Below are 15573 nucleotides of genomic sequence, written 5' to 3' on the forward strand. Positions count from 1 at the left end.
TGATAGTAGTAATGGGCTGCCATTCTATGATGTGGGTATGCTCACGCGTTTCGTCTTCATAAAACGCAATACTGTCATTGTAAAGTTAAGACAGATAAGACACATCTGTTTCTTTGAAAATGTTTAAAACATTTAACATATTCAGTTCTGAAAGATCTTTTTAATCTACTCTGTTGAGAAATCTGAATTTTTCATACACAACCTAAATTACTATTTACCTTTATTAAAATAATTGTATAATGAATAAAATGTTAAAATTCTAGAACTCAAAATGTAGTCACAGCACTGAATGCCACATATATGCATATGAAGGCAGAAGGCAATCATGCCAATATGAAATACTTGTACACTGTATTGTATGTAGAATGATTAGAAATTTATTTTTAATTATGTAAATACAAGTTTTAGAATGAATCATCTCCCTATTCATGTGCCATTATCTGTCATTTTTAAAAAACAAGTTTAAAAGCACTTTGTATGAAAAATAATGGGACAAAAAAATTAGAATTACAAAGTTTAGATTATAGGGTGACTTAATATGGATACAGAGAATGGAGACAGCTTCCAAACCAAAATAAAGAATATTGAGTTTTTTAGTTTACTTCAACGGAGCAGGTTTTTCTGAGGGAAGGCAATGAAAGAGTAAATGATTAAACACGTGAGGAAGTGTTAGAAAATTGAGCATAGAAACGAGGAAATATTGAGAGGAAGGAAAAGATAGTACAGATTCTTGTTTTATGAGGTGTCAAATTATGTGCTAGCCATGTGTTATTTACTAATCTCATGGTTGTGTTACCCCTATGTACACTTGTTTTTGTACATACTCATCTGAAAGCCCTCTACTTTTAAATAGAATTTTTGATAGTGTAAAGAAGTTAAAGGATGAACAATGGTTTGGGAAGAGCAAGTTTCAGAAGGTAGAAAAAAGTTTACTTCTTGGGAACTCAATTATTTTGAACAGAGCTATTTACTGTCTGACCATACTTTCCTATATACGCAGTGTAGTAGTCCACTTTCACACTGCTGTCAAGAACTGCTCTAGACTGGGTAATTGATAAAGGAAAGAGGTTAAATTGACTCACGGTTTCCCATGACTGGGGAGGCCTCAGGAAACTTACAATCTTGGTGGAAGGCAGGGAAGCAAGGACCTTCTTCACAAGGTGGCAGGTGGGAGAATGAATGCAGGAGGAACTATCAAACACTTATAAAACCAAAGATTGCATGAGAACAGCATGGGGGAAACCACCCCCATGATTCAGTTACCTCCACCTGGTCTCTCCATTGACATGTGGGGATTATGGAAATTATGGGGATTATAATTCAAGATGAGATTTGGGTGTGGACACAAAGCCTAACCATATCATGCAGTATGCAAAATCTTCTATGTTCTGATAGACACGTGCCCTTTCTTTGGCACCAACGTGCTCTTCTACAGCATCTCTTACGTACTATTCTCAAGTCATATGATATCATAACTTGACCATGACACAAAATTGCCATGGCACTGTATATCCTCCTTTGTTTGGCACATTTATCAAAATTTGACAGCCTACCAATTTGTAATGATCTTTCATCATTAATGACAAGAATGATGGGAAATGAGGTGACATAAGGAAAGAGATAACTAGAAAAAGGGAACGAAAACTAAGAAATTTCATGACATCAATTTAAAACTATCAAGACAAAAGCTTGGGGTGGCAGACATCTTATAAAGGTTTAAAGAAGGAAGAGGAGTTGCACATTTATAGTAATGTCTGAAGGAATGCAAAAGCCAGGCAGTACAGTCTCTATGCTTGCTATAAGAGGCAAAGTCTTTGGTTTGGTCAAATATCTGTAAACATTCCCCACTGGAAAATAACCAAGGCTAGAAGCTTACACCAAAAAGTATAGAGACTGTGTTGTGTTCTTTGTGGAACAGAGATATACAACTTTCTTCCTGCACATATACCAAAGGAAGACTCTTCAGTTCTAGAATTTTTATATCCTCTTCATAATGTTATAAGATGTATAAACAAGTGAAATGCTAATTCCTGGGTCCTTACTGGATATTTTAAAAATATGAGGCACTTTAACTTTTAAAGTATAAAAAAACTGGATATTAACATGCTGTTAAGGTTAAAGTTGGAAAAAGCTTGCAGTTTTTGACATACCGTACATGTCCTCCTACATCCTGAAAGGGGAAGAAATGCCCACTGGGACCGAGAGGTCTGTTTCATGGTGCTACAATTCTCGTTTACAGAATAAAGCAACAGGAAACACAATCATACCATTCCTACAAGTTAAGTTTGCAAAACAGCCTCACATTTATTATAGCAAAATCAATGTATTTGGGGAGATCAAATATCTTCTCATAGGGGAAAAATAGAAAATACAACTTGAAGAAAAGTGACTTTGTTTTATACATAAAGTACAGTAAATAGCTAAAAAAAGTAGAAATACAAATATGCTATAGTTCATCGTGTTGGTATACATTGTATTCCTTGGGAGAAATGAAGCCATCACCATCATGGTCATTCTTCTTAAAAATATCTTCTAAAACTGCATCCTGATATGACTTATCACGTGGCTTCTCATCTTTTTCAAATTCCCTTTGCAAGTAGAGGTTTATCTGGAAGGCCAAAACAACATTCCTTTAATCAAAAGGCATCACAGTAAATTTCCAGTAACTTTGAGGAATATTTATAATAATAAAATTCATGTCCAAGATTACTTATAGTAAATGACACAACAGTTTGAAAAGCTATTTGAGGTTTTATTTTTCTTACTCTTTGAAGCAATGTTTTGGAGAGAAACAGGTCTTCAAATTAGTTTTCCCTAAGATGATAGATGGTTAGTGGTACATACTCAAAGATTAATATTTAAATTGAACTTTGTTGAAACTAAATGCTTTCTAATAATCCATGCTGTTCATATTATCAAAGGAAAATCATGCATGACTGCCATTAGTGAAAAAAACCCAAATTGGCATTTCTATAATCTCTAAAACTAATGAATATGTTGTATAATCAATAAAATACAACTATGGGTTTTGAAATAAAATTTAGTATTTTAAGTTTTTCTAGGCTTCTATTGCTCTCCTCCAACTCTACATAACTATAATAATCTCTTTAATAATGTCAAATAAAGAAAGGAATCCTGAAGTATTCACTAATTATATAAAATTTCTCTATGCAAACACACATTAAAAGTATTGTCCAATATAGTAGCCACTAGCCACATGTGACTAATGAGCACTTGAAACATGGCTAGATCAAAATGAGATATGTTACTATAAATGTAAAATATATAACATCTTGAAGGCTTCAAAAAGTATATCTAATTGATAACTTTTATATTGATTTCATATAGAAATGGCAATATTTTAGATATATTGAGTGAAGATATAACATTAAAATTAATTTCACCTATAGCTTTTTACTTTTTAAGATGTGACTATAAAAATTTTAAAATTATATGTGTAACTCAATTATATTTCCATTGGAAAGCACTAATCCTTATAAGAACTAAAGAAAGCAACACACAATCATCTGGAGGTAATGTTCAGTAAGGCTGGCATTATAGAGGCAAGAGTATTTTTGAAAGCTAGAGTTTGAGAGGTTTTTAGCAATACATATCCTGGGGTCAACCCATTGCAAGTTGACTTTATTTTAGAGCAATCAGTGGACCTTAATGAAGGATACATCAACTGTTCTCAAATGGGACTTTGGTCCTACATGAGGGAGACACATTTTTTTCTTCCAGCCAAAGCTTAGCAATCCTATGTAGGTGTAAACAATTTTTAATAGCTTCAAATATTTCTCAGTTTCTAAGTAAGTTCATTTATTTTTACATAACTAATATTGCTGATTCTTAAACTCGACTCCTTTTCCAGTACACTATAGTACAGAGGTACAGAAAGACGGTGGGTAAGAACATGACCTTAATTTTGCTAGTAATGGGTTACACACTATTTCCACTTTTTAATTCAATAAAACACTGTATTTCCCCCATCCTTCCCCTTTAATACTAAATAAATATTTTTTTTTCTTTTTTAAAGATGAAACTGATGAAATAGTTTACTTAATCTTTCTGACAAAGAATAAATTTTTTTTTTAGTTCATGTTTCTAATTCAGGCTTTGCCTTGGATTTGCTGTGTGGTCGTGTGCAAATTAACCTCTCTGAACCTCAGTTTTGTCATCTGTAAAAGGAGATAAATAAGTATCTATATTGTAGGATTGATGCAAGGATTAGAATAATGATTATGGCCATCAATAAAAGATAGCTATTGTTATTCAAGTTAGTGAAAATCACTCTCGTCCATCTGGCGATAAAGCAGCTGATACCACAAAGACATCCAGGGAAATTGTAGCTAAGTAGATTAGTATTTTGAATTTTCTCTATTTTTATTTTCCAGAAAAGAATTTAAGATTGTCTAATGTCTTACTGTGGAGTAGTCATACTGCAGAACATGGCTCTTGGTGTGCCTGTGATAATGAGTGGTCTGTGTGCATAGGCTGAGCCCTTGGGTACTATGCAAATTCATCTGCAGCTGCTATTCACTCTAAAAAAGGGTGATAAGGAGTCAATAGAGAAGTGATAAGGAGTCAATGGAGAAGTACACTTTGGGAACCATTTGCCACCCCTGTAACTGCCTTTCTTCTTAAGAACAGGACATGTTCCCTTATCCTTCTTCCACTGTTGGCCAACCAAGATGCTTGAAGGGAAGTCATTACTAATATCCAGGTGTAAGAAGTTGAGCTGGGTGGGGAAAGGGTTGGAGAGGGAGATAAAAAAGCAACAGAGAAAAAGACTTATTTTTATCACTCGAAATCAACCTAGTTACCTTTTATTACTCACTTATGTGGTAGAGTTATGCATTTTTAAATGTCTCCTAACTAGTTAAGAGGGGAGACAGCTGGTTTACTAATTTTAAGCAAGAGTATGGTCAGTGGGACTAAGTAAAACATTAGACTTCAATAAATAGTATTAGACTTGAAACATTCATGATTTTCTCTAAAAGAAGCAGTCTAGGTCCAAAGTTAAAAATATAGTAGTGGGCTGGGCATGGTGGTTCATGCCTGTAATCCCAGCACTTTGGGAGGCTGAAGGAGAATCATTTGAGGCCAGGAGTTCAAGACTAGCCTGGGCAATGTAGTGAGACTCCATCTCTTAAACAAAAAAAATTAGCTAGGTGTGGTGGCATGCTGGGGTATGGCTTGAGTCCAGGGATTCAAGGGTGCAGTGAGCTATGATCACTCCACCCTGGCATGGGCAACAGAGCAAGACCCTGTCTCTAAGAAAAATTAAACTGTAAGAAGACTCATGAAGCCAGATTGCCCAGGTTTTGCCCCTTACTACTGTGTGATTTTTGGCTAGTTAACTTTATTATTATTTTCCCCATCTAAAAGTGGAGATGATGACAATAGTGTCTGCCCCATAAACTATCATGAAGATTAGATAAGTTCACATACTTATGTGCTTATAAATAGTACCTGGTACTAAAAGTACAAAATAATTGCTACCTATTATTATCTTTTTTTTTTTTTTTTTTTTTTTGGAGACAAGGTCTCAGTCTATCTTCCAGGCTGGAGTGCAGTGGCACGATCACAGCTCACTGCAGCCTCAACCTCCTGGGCCCGAGCGATCCTCCTACCTCAGCCTCCCAAAGTGCTGAGATTATAGGCATGAGCCACATGCCCAGCCCAATTATCATTATTATTACAAGATCTTTATTACAAGACTGAGATACAGAAGCTAGCTGGCTGAACTCCTGGCTCCTGTTTACCAGCTTTCTAGCCCACTCAATTCAGATCCTTGCTAGCTCTTTTCATAATCCTATGAGGTGTGAATTATTTGCCCTGTTGCAAATTCTTACAGTGCTGCCTGAAAAAGAGATATGCTAGTGTAGTCTAGAAACTGCAAGAGCACTGTAGAGATGAATAATTTGGGATTTTAATGACTCTCTTGCAGGGAGAAAGGCAATTGAACAGGATGACTCACAAGGTTTATACTGAAAAAGCTTCGAGCTTTTTCTAAGCGCTTAGATTATTTTTTTGTGACCAGCTCTATAAAAAGCAGTGATCAGAGCCCATGCTAGCTAGATCTAAAAAGTAATAGTTGTAACACAGATGTATTTAAACTGAGATAAAACAATTAGATTATACACATGAAATTGGTTTGAAATTACCTCGGCTTTAGAGAGTTGCCTGTCATTGTCCGTGTCTATCTGTTTAAATGTCTCAATGCTCCGTGGTCCTTTGGTCACAGCATAAAGTTCAATCTCAAAAATCAATGTAGCATCAGGTGGAATCTTGCCGTCTGCTAAGGGTATAAATTTTAACAGTGTAACTTACGTAAAGATATGGTTCAAATATCTACTCATGGACTGCTATAACCATATTACATTATTTCATGTTGATAAGAATTGCTATCTGAATAGTCACAATTTTTAAGTTTTTCTCATCTTTTATAACTTCTTTCAGCTTTTCAATACTTTTCATTTTTGCTTTTTTTCTCTTTTTTTATAAATACTTTTTAGGAATATTTTTTCCACGTTTCTGAACCAAGTCAATTCAAAGGACCTATGGGACCACTATTTCTTGATTAAGTACAAATCATAAATTTTTATTAATACATGGATATGACCCTCCATATCTGTGGGTTCTGCATCTGTGGATTCAACCAGTCTCGGCTTGAAAACATTCATACAAAAAAAGGATAGTTGTGTGTGTAATAAACATGTACAGACTTTTTTCTTGTCATTATTCCCTAACCAATACAACAACCTTTTACATAACATTTACATTGTATTAGATATTATAAGTAATCTAGAGATAATTTAAAGTATACCGGAAGATGTGCAGAGGTTATATGCAAATGTGATGCCATTTTATATTAGGGGCTTGAGCTTCTGTGGATTTTGGAATCCATGAGAAGGTCTTGGAACCAATCTCTAACAGCTACTGAGAGACAACTGTACTCTCCTATCATCAATACAGAAGAGTGGTGGCACAGAGAAGAAATGCATGGGCAGAAAAATTTCAAAGCATAGATGAGTAATCTTTCAGAAAATGATTTTGTGTAATTATTTGGAAGCATAAATAAAACATAAGTATCAATATATTTGTCTTTCAAATTTTTTATAGACATTAAAAAATAAGTGCAATGATAGAAAAATCCAGTAACAGGCTGGGCATGGTGGCTCACACGTGTAATTCCAGCACTCTGGGAGACTGAGACAGGAGGATCACTTGAGCCCAGGAGTTTGAGACCAACCTGGGCAACATAGTGAGACCCTGTCTCTATTAAAAAAAAAAAAAAAAAAAGAATTAAAAATAAAAGAAAAATTCAGTAACAATTTTACAAAGAAATTGTATACATTTTTAAGCATTAAGTTGAATACCTCTTTTTATTTTTATCTATTTTTTTTTTTTGAGACGGAGTCTCACTTTGTTTCCCAGGCTGGAGTGCAGTAGCGCGATCTGCGCTTACTACAGCCTCTGCCTCCTGGGTTCAAGCCATTCTCCTACCTCAGCCTCCTGAGTAGCTGGGATTACAGGTGCACCCCAGGCATTGTATTATTAGTAGAGACAGGGTTTCGTCACGTTGGCCAGGCTGGTCTTGAACTCCTGACCTCAGGTGATCCACTTGCTTTGGCTTCCCTAAGTGCTAGGATTACAGATGTGAGCCACTGGGCTTGGCTAGAATTGCTCTTTAATTAAGTTAACCTATTAGCTGATGTCACAGATTATTATTATTATTATTATTTTTTTTTTTTGGACAAGAAAATTCCTCTGTCACCCAGGCTAGAGTGCAATGGCGCGATCTCGGCTCACTGTAACCTCTGCCTCCCAGGTTCAAGCAATTCTCCTGCCTCAGCCTCCCGAGTAGCTGGGATTACACCCATCTGCCACCATTCCTGGCTAATTTTTTGTACTTTATTAGTAGAGATGGGTATTCACCATGTTGGCCAGGCTGGTCTCAAACTCTTGACCTCAAATGATCCACTTGGCCTCCCAAAGTGCTGGGATTATAGGCATGAGCCACCGTGCCAGGCGATGATGTCACAGGTGATTTTAATAAACAATGGGCTATTTCAGATTAATATGTCATAAAAATGACCTGCAGAAATGACTTGCTAAGGGGCAGTGGGTAGCTCGTGTCATCAGTATATTGCCAGTGTTCCACACAGTGCCTGATCTACTACAGACAGTCCAATTTGTCAAATGAATGACCCATATCATTTATTTTTAAAATGTTTGTCCTTGGAAGGAAACAGCAATTTCTTTAATAAAAAAGTGAAGCATTCTAGCTAAAGTCTTTATATAGTCTGAAGAGAAAAGAGTTTGTGAGTTATAGCCAAAAGGAGTAGCAGATTAGTAGTTTTCAAAGAGAAAACATGGAAAGATCTACTCATGCATCATATGACTAACATAAAAGTCCTAACCTAACGCATCACATATTACTTGCCTTTAGAGTAGAAGAGCTAGAGATTGAGTCAATGGTCGTTTTATAAAACCCATTCCTATTTTTTCCAGTTATAATCTCCTTATGACAGAAAAACAATTACTTCTGACAATAATTCAAGGCAAATTCAAAACACAAATTCAAATTTCTTTCTTTTTTTTTTTTTGAGACAGAATCTGCTCTGTTGCTCAGGCTGTAGTGCTGTGGCACGATCTTGGCTCACTGCAACCTCCACCTCCTGAGTTCAAGTGATTCTCGTGTCTCAGCCTCCCAAGTAGCTGGGATTACAGGCATGCACCACTACGCCCAGCTATTTTTTGTAGTTTTAGTAGATATGGGGTTTCACTATGTTGGCCAGGCTGGTCTTGAACTCCTGGCCTCAGGTGATCCACCCACTCAGCCTCCCAAAGTGCTAGGATTACAGGTATACGCCACTGTGCCCAGCCCAAAACATAAATTTCTTAAGAAAAAATATCGTAGGTACATAGGCAGTTTTTGAACAATTTTGCTATAAACAGAAAATATTGGCCAGGCGCAGTGGTATAAGCCACCAGGAGTTTGAGACCTGCCTGGCCAACATGGTGAAACCCCGTTTCTACTAAATATACAAAAATTAGCCAGGCATGGTGGCGTGTGCCTGTAATCCCAGCTACTCAGAGGCTGAGGCAGGAGAGTAGCTTGAACCCAGGAGGGAGAGGCTGCAGTGAGCCAAAATCAATCACACCACTGCACTCCAGTTGGGCGACAGAGTAAGACTCCATCACACACACACACACAAAAAAGGATATATTGCCAATTACCTCTTTTTCTTGTTATATATTGTTATTTAAGCACTAACAAGTCACATGCATTTCAAGACATGCAGGGTTGTTCTGTGACATGAGACAAGGATATTTTACAGAAGAAAGACTTCTTCAAGTACTACCTAAAATAAAGTTATAGCTAATGTCAGGTCTTAACAACTTACTTTTAAATGCTTATTTAATCAAGAGGTTGTTAAACAGTTACTTAAGGTCTACACTGCAACTTTTAAAATAATGTAATCCAAGGTATTGCAATGCAGGCAAGGCCAGTATTAACTATGGTCCAATTAACACACTTTTTTGGGCCTCAGTTTCCTTTCCTGTAAAATGAGGGTGCTGGTGGTATTACTAGTGAGATTAATCACTTTAATGTTTGTTAGAGATACCTCCAATTGAATATGAACTTGTTTCATGTCAAACTTCTATATCTCTGCAGCAAGTTTCTGATTTATTAAGAGCTTAGGCAGCCTGGGTAGTCATTCATATCTAAGCATAAATTACTTTATGAAAAGGATAAGCTAAGTGGTCCTTTGCCTGAGGGTGGTGAACCCTGGATGAGCACCTGATGATGACAGATGTGTGTGCTCCAGGCAGATAGGAGAGTGGGTGCTCTAGTGGTAGGCAGAATGTGGAGGCATCTGAAGACACAACACAAGACAGAAAGGAAAACTTTGAAAATGAGAAAGAGACTGAAAGGCAAACTCTTCCTCCATGATTTTGCCTAGAAGTGGCCTTAAACTTTTGACAGATTTTTAGCACAAGTATTGCATTTGACTTAATTTATTTTCAATTTTCCTTCTCTTTTTCCCAGGTTCTTATACAAATAAAAACAGGATATATAAATTATGGTACCATGGAGCTGTTCTGATGTGATCAAATTATTGGCAAAAAGCATTAAAAATAAAGCTGACTTTATCTGGAAATTGTCTCTTTAGGAGTTTTAAGCCTGACTGGGTCTGACTGGAAGCACTGACAACCCCCCACACCCGCCAATCCAAGGCGGGGCACTGATGCCCCGATTTTGCTGGAAAGAACTCTTAATGACTAAGACAACTGCCTCAAAGAAGGCATGCCACTTCCATGAAATATTTGGGAGCAATGCCAATATCTCATTGTGGAAAATTAATCTTTACTATTTCAAACAGGTGGAGTTAGCAGTGGCTCTAAATAGGGTAAGGAGGCAAAGATTCTTTCTGTATAGCCTTCAAGCAGCAACGTGGAGCAAGAACCTAACAAAGGATGCAAGGTGCAACCTGTCTGTCAGGCTGCCCATCCTCCCTGCCTGCTTTAAAAATTTTCTTCTCTGGCCGGGCGCGGTGGCTCAAGCCTGTAATCCCAGCACTTTGGGAGGCCGAGACGGGCGGATCACGAGGTCAGGAGATCGAGACCATCCTGGCTAACACGGCGAAACCCCATCTCTACTAAAAAATACAGAAAACTAGCCGGGCGAGGTGGCGGGCGCCTGTAGTCCCAGCTACTCGGGAGGCTGAGGCAGGAGAATGGCGTAAACCTGGGAGGCGGAGCTTGCAGTGAGCTGAGATCTGGCCACTGCACTCCAGCTTGGGCGACAGAGCGAGACTCCGTCTCAAAAAAAAAAAAATTTTTTTCTTCTCTGTTCTGCTACATTCAATTTTTGTAATTTAAAAATTTGATTTTGGAAAAATTAATACATGCACTATAAAACTTTCAAATGGTACAAAATGTTAGAATGAAAATAAATCTTCTCATCCTTGACCCTGAGGCCTCCTTCCCAGGAACACTTAATGTCATCAGATGACTGCATATTCTTTCAGATGTATTCTGTGTAGATACAGGCATATGTGAAACTCCTCCTCTGAAATACAAGCTCATAGAGGATCGGGAGTAATGTCTACTTTGGTCACTGCTTTATGCCCAGTGCCTACAAAGCCTGGCACTGATGCTCAATACATATCCCAAAAGTGGAATATAGTCTAGTCCACATTTTCTTTTTTTAGCCAGGGTCTTGCTCTGTTGCTCAGGTTGGAGTGCAGTGGCACAATCACAGCTCACCGCAGCCTCGACCTCCCAGGCTCAAGGGATCCTCCCACCTCAGGCACCCTGAGTAGCTGGGACCACAGGCGGATACCGCCACACCTGGCTAACTTTTTAATTTTCTGTAGCGATTGGATCTTCCTACATTGCCCAGGTTGCTTTCAGACTCCTGGGCTCAAGTGATCCTCCCACCTTAGCCTCTCAAAGTGCTGGGATTATAGAAATGAAGCCACCATGCCTGGCTTCCACTTTATTTTTAACATATTAATAAGTATAGCTCTACTTAATTCTTTTTACTGGCTACACAGTAATTCATTGTGTAGATATATTATATTTAACTATTTTCCCACTGATGGATAGGCAGGTGGTTTCCAGCCTTTTGCTACCCTCCCCCACAAAAATGCCTGCAGTGAATGTTCTTTTACACATACCTTTGTGCATATTCCTGGAAATGGAACTACTGGAATAAGAAGGCATGTGCATTTTCATTTTTATATTTTTTTGAGATGGAGTCTCACTCTGTTGCCCAGGCTGGAGTACAGTGGCACAATCTCGGTCCACCGCAACCTCTGCCTCCCAGGTCCAAGTGATTCTCCTTCCTCAGCCTCCCAAGTAGCTGGGATTACAGGCACACTCTACCAGAACCAGCTAATTTTTGTATTTTTAGTAGAGGCGGGGTTTCACCATGTTGGCCAGACTGGTCTCGAACTCCTGACCTGAAGTGATCTGCCCACCTCAGCCTCCCAAAGTGCTGGAATTACAGGCGTCAGCCACCACACCTGGGTCTGCATTTTCACTTTTGATAACAATTGTTAGAGAAGTTGAATGATTTCCATTCCCAGCAATAATGCTGATTTTTCCATGCTTTTGCCAAGTTGTTTTGTCTTTGCTAATCTGATGAGTGAAATATGGTGTCTCATTTTAAATTTCTTTAATTATGAATAAAATTAAGTATTCTCACAGACTTAAAGGCAATTTGTAATTTTTTGCTAGTGGGTGCTTATTTATGAATTTGGCCCATTTCTAGGGATATGTCATTTTCATTATTGGTTAGTAAGTCAGTCTTCATACATGATACAAACATTTTTCCCATTTATTTGCTTTACCTAGGTTTTCAGATCTTTTTGCTCTATGATTTTAAAAATAGGCAAGATACTGAAAAAATAAGATCATTTCTTACACATTTGAAGGCTTGTCCTGTATTGGGGTAATAATGACTGCCAGCTTATTATATCTCAGATGTTCCTTTTACAATGTGCCCGTCCTGTCCTTTTACTCTAAACCCACACGTTCCAGTTTCTGAGTTTTATGAATTTAACTTTGGTACTGCTTACCAAAGATCTGTTATAAATATTTATGTAATAATAACATATGCTGAAAACAATAAAAATACTTGGCCAGGCACAGTGGCTCAGCCTGTAATCCCAGCACTTTGGGAGACCGAGGCGGGCGGATCACGAGGTCAGGAGATTGAGACCATCCTGGCTAACACAGTGAAACCCCGTCTCTACCAAAAATACAAAAAATTAGCCAGGCGTGGTGGCGGACACCTGTAGTCCCAGCTACTCAGGAGGCTGAGGCAGGAGAATGGTGTGAACCCAGGAGGCAGAGCTTGCAGTGAGCCGAGATTGTGCCACTACACTCCAACCTGGGCCACAGAGTGAGACTCCGTCTCAAAAAAAAATGCTTAAGATAGAGCTTATAGAATATATAGAATCATCATGAGTGTTGCCACAATGTAGAAGAAAGAACTCTGGCCAGATATCTATATTCAAACAATGTCATGTTATCTTTATAAACAAAAAGAGGGGACTGGACTGAACTAGATAGAGCTTAAGGTCATTGGACTCAACTGTTCTCTTTATTTCATCTATCATTTTTTATTTATTTTACTTTTTTTGTTTTTAATTGTGGTAAAATTCACATAACATAAAATTTACCATCATAACGATTTTCAAGAGTGTTGTTCAGTAAAGTACATTTATGCTGCCATGCAACCAATCTCCAGAACTCTTCATTTGGCAAAACTGAAACTCTATACCCATTGGTCAACACTCCCCCTTTTCTCTCTCACTTCAGCCTCTGGCAATCACCCTTCTACTTTGTCTCTATTAATCTGACTACTCTAGGTACCGCATATAAGTGGAATTATACAGTATTTGTCTTTTTGTGACTGGTTTATTTCATTTAGCATGATGTCCTCAAGGCTGATACATGTTGGTGAATGTCTCAGAATTTTCTTCCTTTTTAAGGCTGAATAATAGTCCATTTCATGTTTTTTTTTTTTTTTTTGTAGAGCAGGGTCTTGCTGTTGCTCAGGCTGGTCCTGGCCTCAAGCGATCCTACCAACTTGGCCTCCCAAACTGTTGAGATTACAGGCGTGAGCCACTGTGCCTGGCTTCCATATACGCATATATTCATTTTCTTTATCCATTTCTCTATCATCTATGGATATGTGGCTTGCTTCCATCTCTTGTCTACTGTACATGGCTGCTATGAGCATGGCTGTACAAATATTTCTTTGAGACTGGGCTTTCAATTATTTCAGACCTACATACCCAGAAATCTACTAATCATTTTTTAAATATAACTAAAACAAGAAATTAAAATTAAACATCTTACCATGGCCTTCCTTTCCGTATGCAAATGAAGGGGGTATAACTACTTTTCGCTTTTCTCCAGGGCACATATCCATCATGGCAATGTCTAGGCCTTTTATCACTTGCCCAACACCAAGAACAAACCATTTGGGGTGGCCTTCATTTTGTGTCCGGCTATAATAAAAAACAATACTTATGTAAACTGATTTCAAGAAATCAAACTTGAAAATACAGCTGGGCATTTAAAACTGGAGTCCTCTCTAACATCATTCCCGTATAAGCACTCTTTCTAAAACCCCTAATGGGGTGTTTGACTCAAACTTCCCTATAATCACCAGAAAGAAGTATGATTTGCCCAAAGCTAATCATTAAGAGCCATCTCATTTTTTAAAATTGTTATCTCTACAAAACCTATTCAACAGTTAACTTTTTAATGGGTCTCCAGCCCCTAACTAGCTGCTTGGCTTGTACAAAGAACTCATTTAACTCCCCTGAGTGTGTTGTAAAAAATGATGAGGCAGATTTAGCCTTAAAAAGTCATTTTAAAAGTAATTTAAAATGGTATATTTTCTTATTAAATTCTAGTAATATCGTCTATATTCTTATTAAATCCTAATATAATATTAAATTAAAAACTGTATAAATTCTTATTAAATTTCTCTATTTTATTCTAAATGGATGGAACTATCTTACCCAATCCTATCTTTACAGGATGAAGAAAAGATTCTCCCTCTGAGTAATAAGCCATCAATTAAATCAGAGTAGGCACCAGGTGGAATGGGGGAGCAGGGCACACCAGAAGTCACCAGGGAAGTAATGGTTTTTCTTGATAGAAAGTGGCCACAACCTATAAAAATCGTGCTTCTGAAGGCCTGAGTTAAATCTCTTTATTCCATGTATTCCTCCGGAAAGACTCAATACTTCCGGCAAGGGAAAAATGTGAACATCCTTACAGGCAGAACCTTGATTTAATTCTGGAGGTCCCAGAATTAAAGGCAATGGTAGTGGTTGGTGTGTGCGTGGATGTACTGTATTTTCGATAATTTATTGGACCAACATTTTCAATACTTTAAATAGAAATATTCAGTTTATTAGAGAATCACACATATATATATATATATATATTTTTTAATGAATAAAGGGCTCAACTTTTACTGTTAAAAAATAAAACCCCAACCAACCAACCAACCAACCAGTAAGGCTTAGGCTTGGTGGAGGCAGGCAAGATTTTGTGCAACTGGACGGGTGGGCAGCTCGCAGCATTTCCTACCTGCAGTAGAATTTCGACCCGTCTTTAGCCAGGTAGCCGTCATAATGGGCATTTAGTAGGTCTCCCTTCTTGCTTGTCTTAGAGCAGTTTTCTGGACGATGCAAAACTTCTATTTTCACTTCTTCGGCGCTCTCCTCTTTCTTTTGTCTCTGAGCAGTAAAAAGGCCCCATAGATAAAAGAAAACAATGAATCTGAATAAGAAATGCATGGTTTCTGGCATCGGCTCCAGCAGAACACCGCTCTCCCTCCCGCGTGTCACTCGCGCCCCGTGGATGCCCCGCGCCGAGTTCCGACGCGTGGCAGGCGTTGTACACTGTCACAAAGGGCCAGGGCTGGGCCATAGACGCGGCCCTGCCCTCTCATAGGCCCAACCCCTCCTCCTCGGGCAGCGGGATCAGCGCAGTTAACGCTATTTCTAGGCCCTCGGGCTGGCTGTTCTC

At 38.1% G+C, this 15573-nt stretch overlaps 1 protein-coding gene across 2 annotated transcripts; it reads right to left on the reverse strand.

Moving 5' to 3' along the window:
* Window positions 1-354: 354 nt before the first annotated feature.
* Window positions 355-15447, reverse strand: FKBP7 (FKBP prolyl isomerase 7). Of its 2 annotated transcripts, none has more exons than XM_023212455.2 (4): window positions 15133-15447; window positions 13885-14036; window positions 6168-6298; window positions 355-2608 (listed from the first exon to the last, which is right to left on the reverse strand). In XM_023212455.2, the coding sequence occupies exons 1-4, from the start codon at window positions 15351-15353 to the stop codon at window positions 2447-2449; spliced, it is 666 nt and encodes a 221-aa protein (XP_023068223.1). In that variant the 5' UTR covers window positions 15354-15447; the 3' UTR covers window positions 355-2446. The 2 variants fall into 2 exon arrangements, with proteins under 2 accessions (XP_023068223.1, XP_023068222.1); XM_023212454.2 differs by having other exon boundaries at window positions 2280-2608; window positions 6168-6301.
* Window positions 15448-15573: the final 126 nt, after the last annotated feature.

This window comes from Piliocolobus tephrosceles, chromosome 11 (assembly GCF_002776525.5).
Source record: "Piliocolobus tephrosceles isolate RC106 chromosome 11, ASM277652v3, whole genome shotgun sequence".
NCBI classification, from domain to species: domain Eukaryota; kingdom Metazoa; phylum Chordata; class Mammalia; order Primates; family Cercopithecidae; genus Piliocolobus; species Piliocolobus tephrosceles.

Coding starts and splice junctions, on each gene's coding strand:
- FKBP7 (XM_023212454.2), bottom strand. CDS start 15,353: ATGCCAGAAACCATGCATTTCTTATTCAGATTCATTGTTTTCTTTTAT. Junction 6,302..13,884: donor ATACGGAAAGGAAGGCCATG/GTAAGATGTTTA, acceptor TTATACCCTTAG/CAGACGGCAAGATTCCACCT. Junction 2,609..6,167: donor GGCAACTCTCTAAAGCCGAG/GTAATTTCAAAC, acceptor TTGGCCTTCCAG/ATAAACCTCTACTTGCAAAG.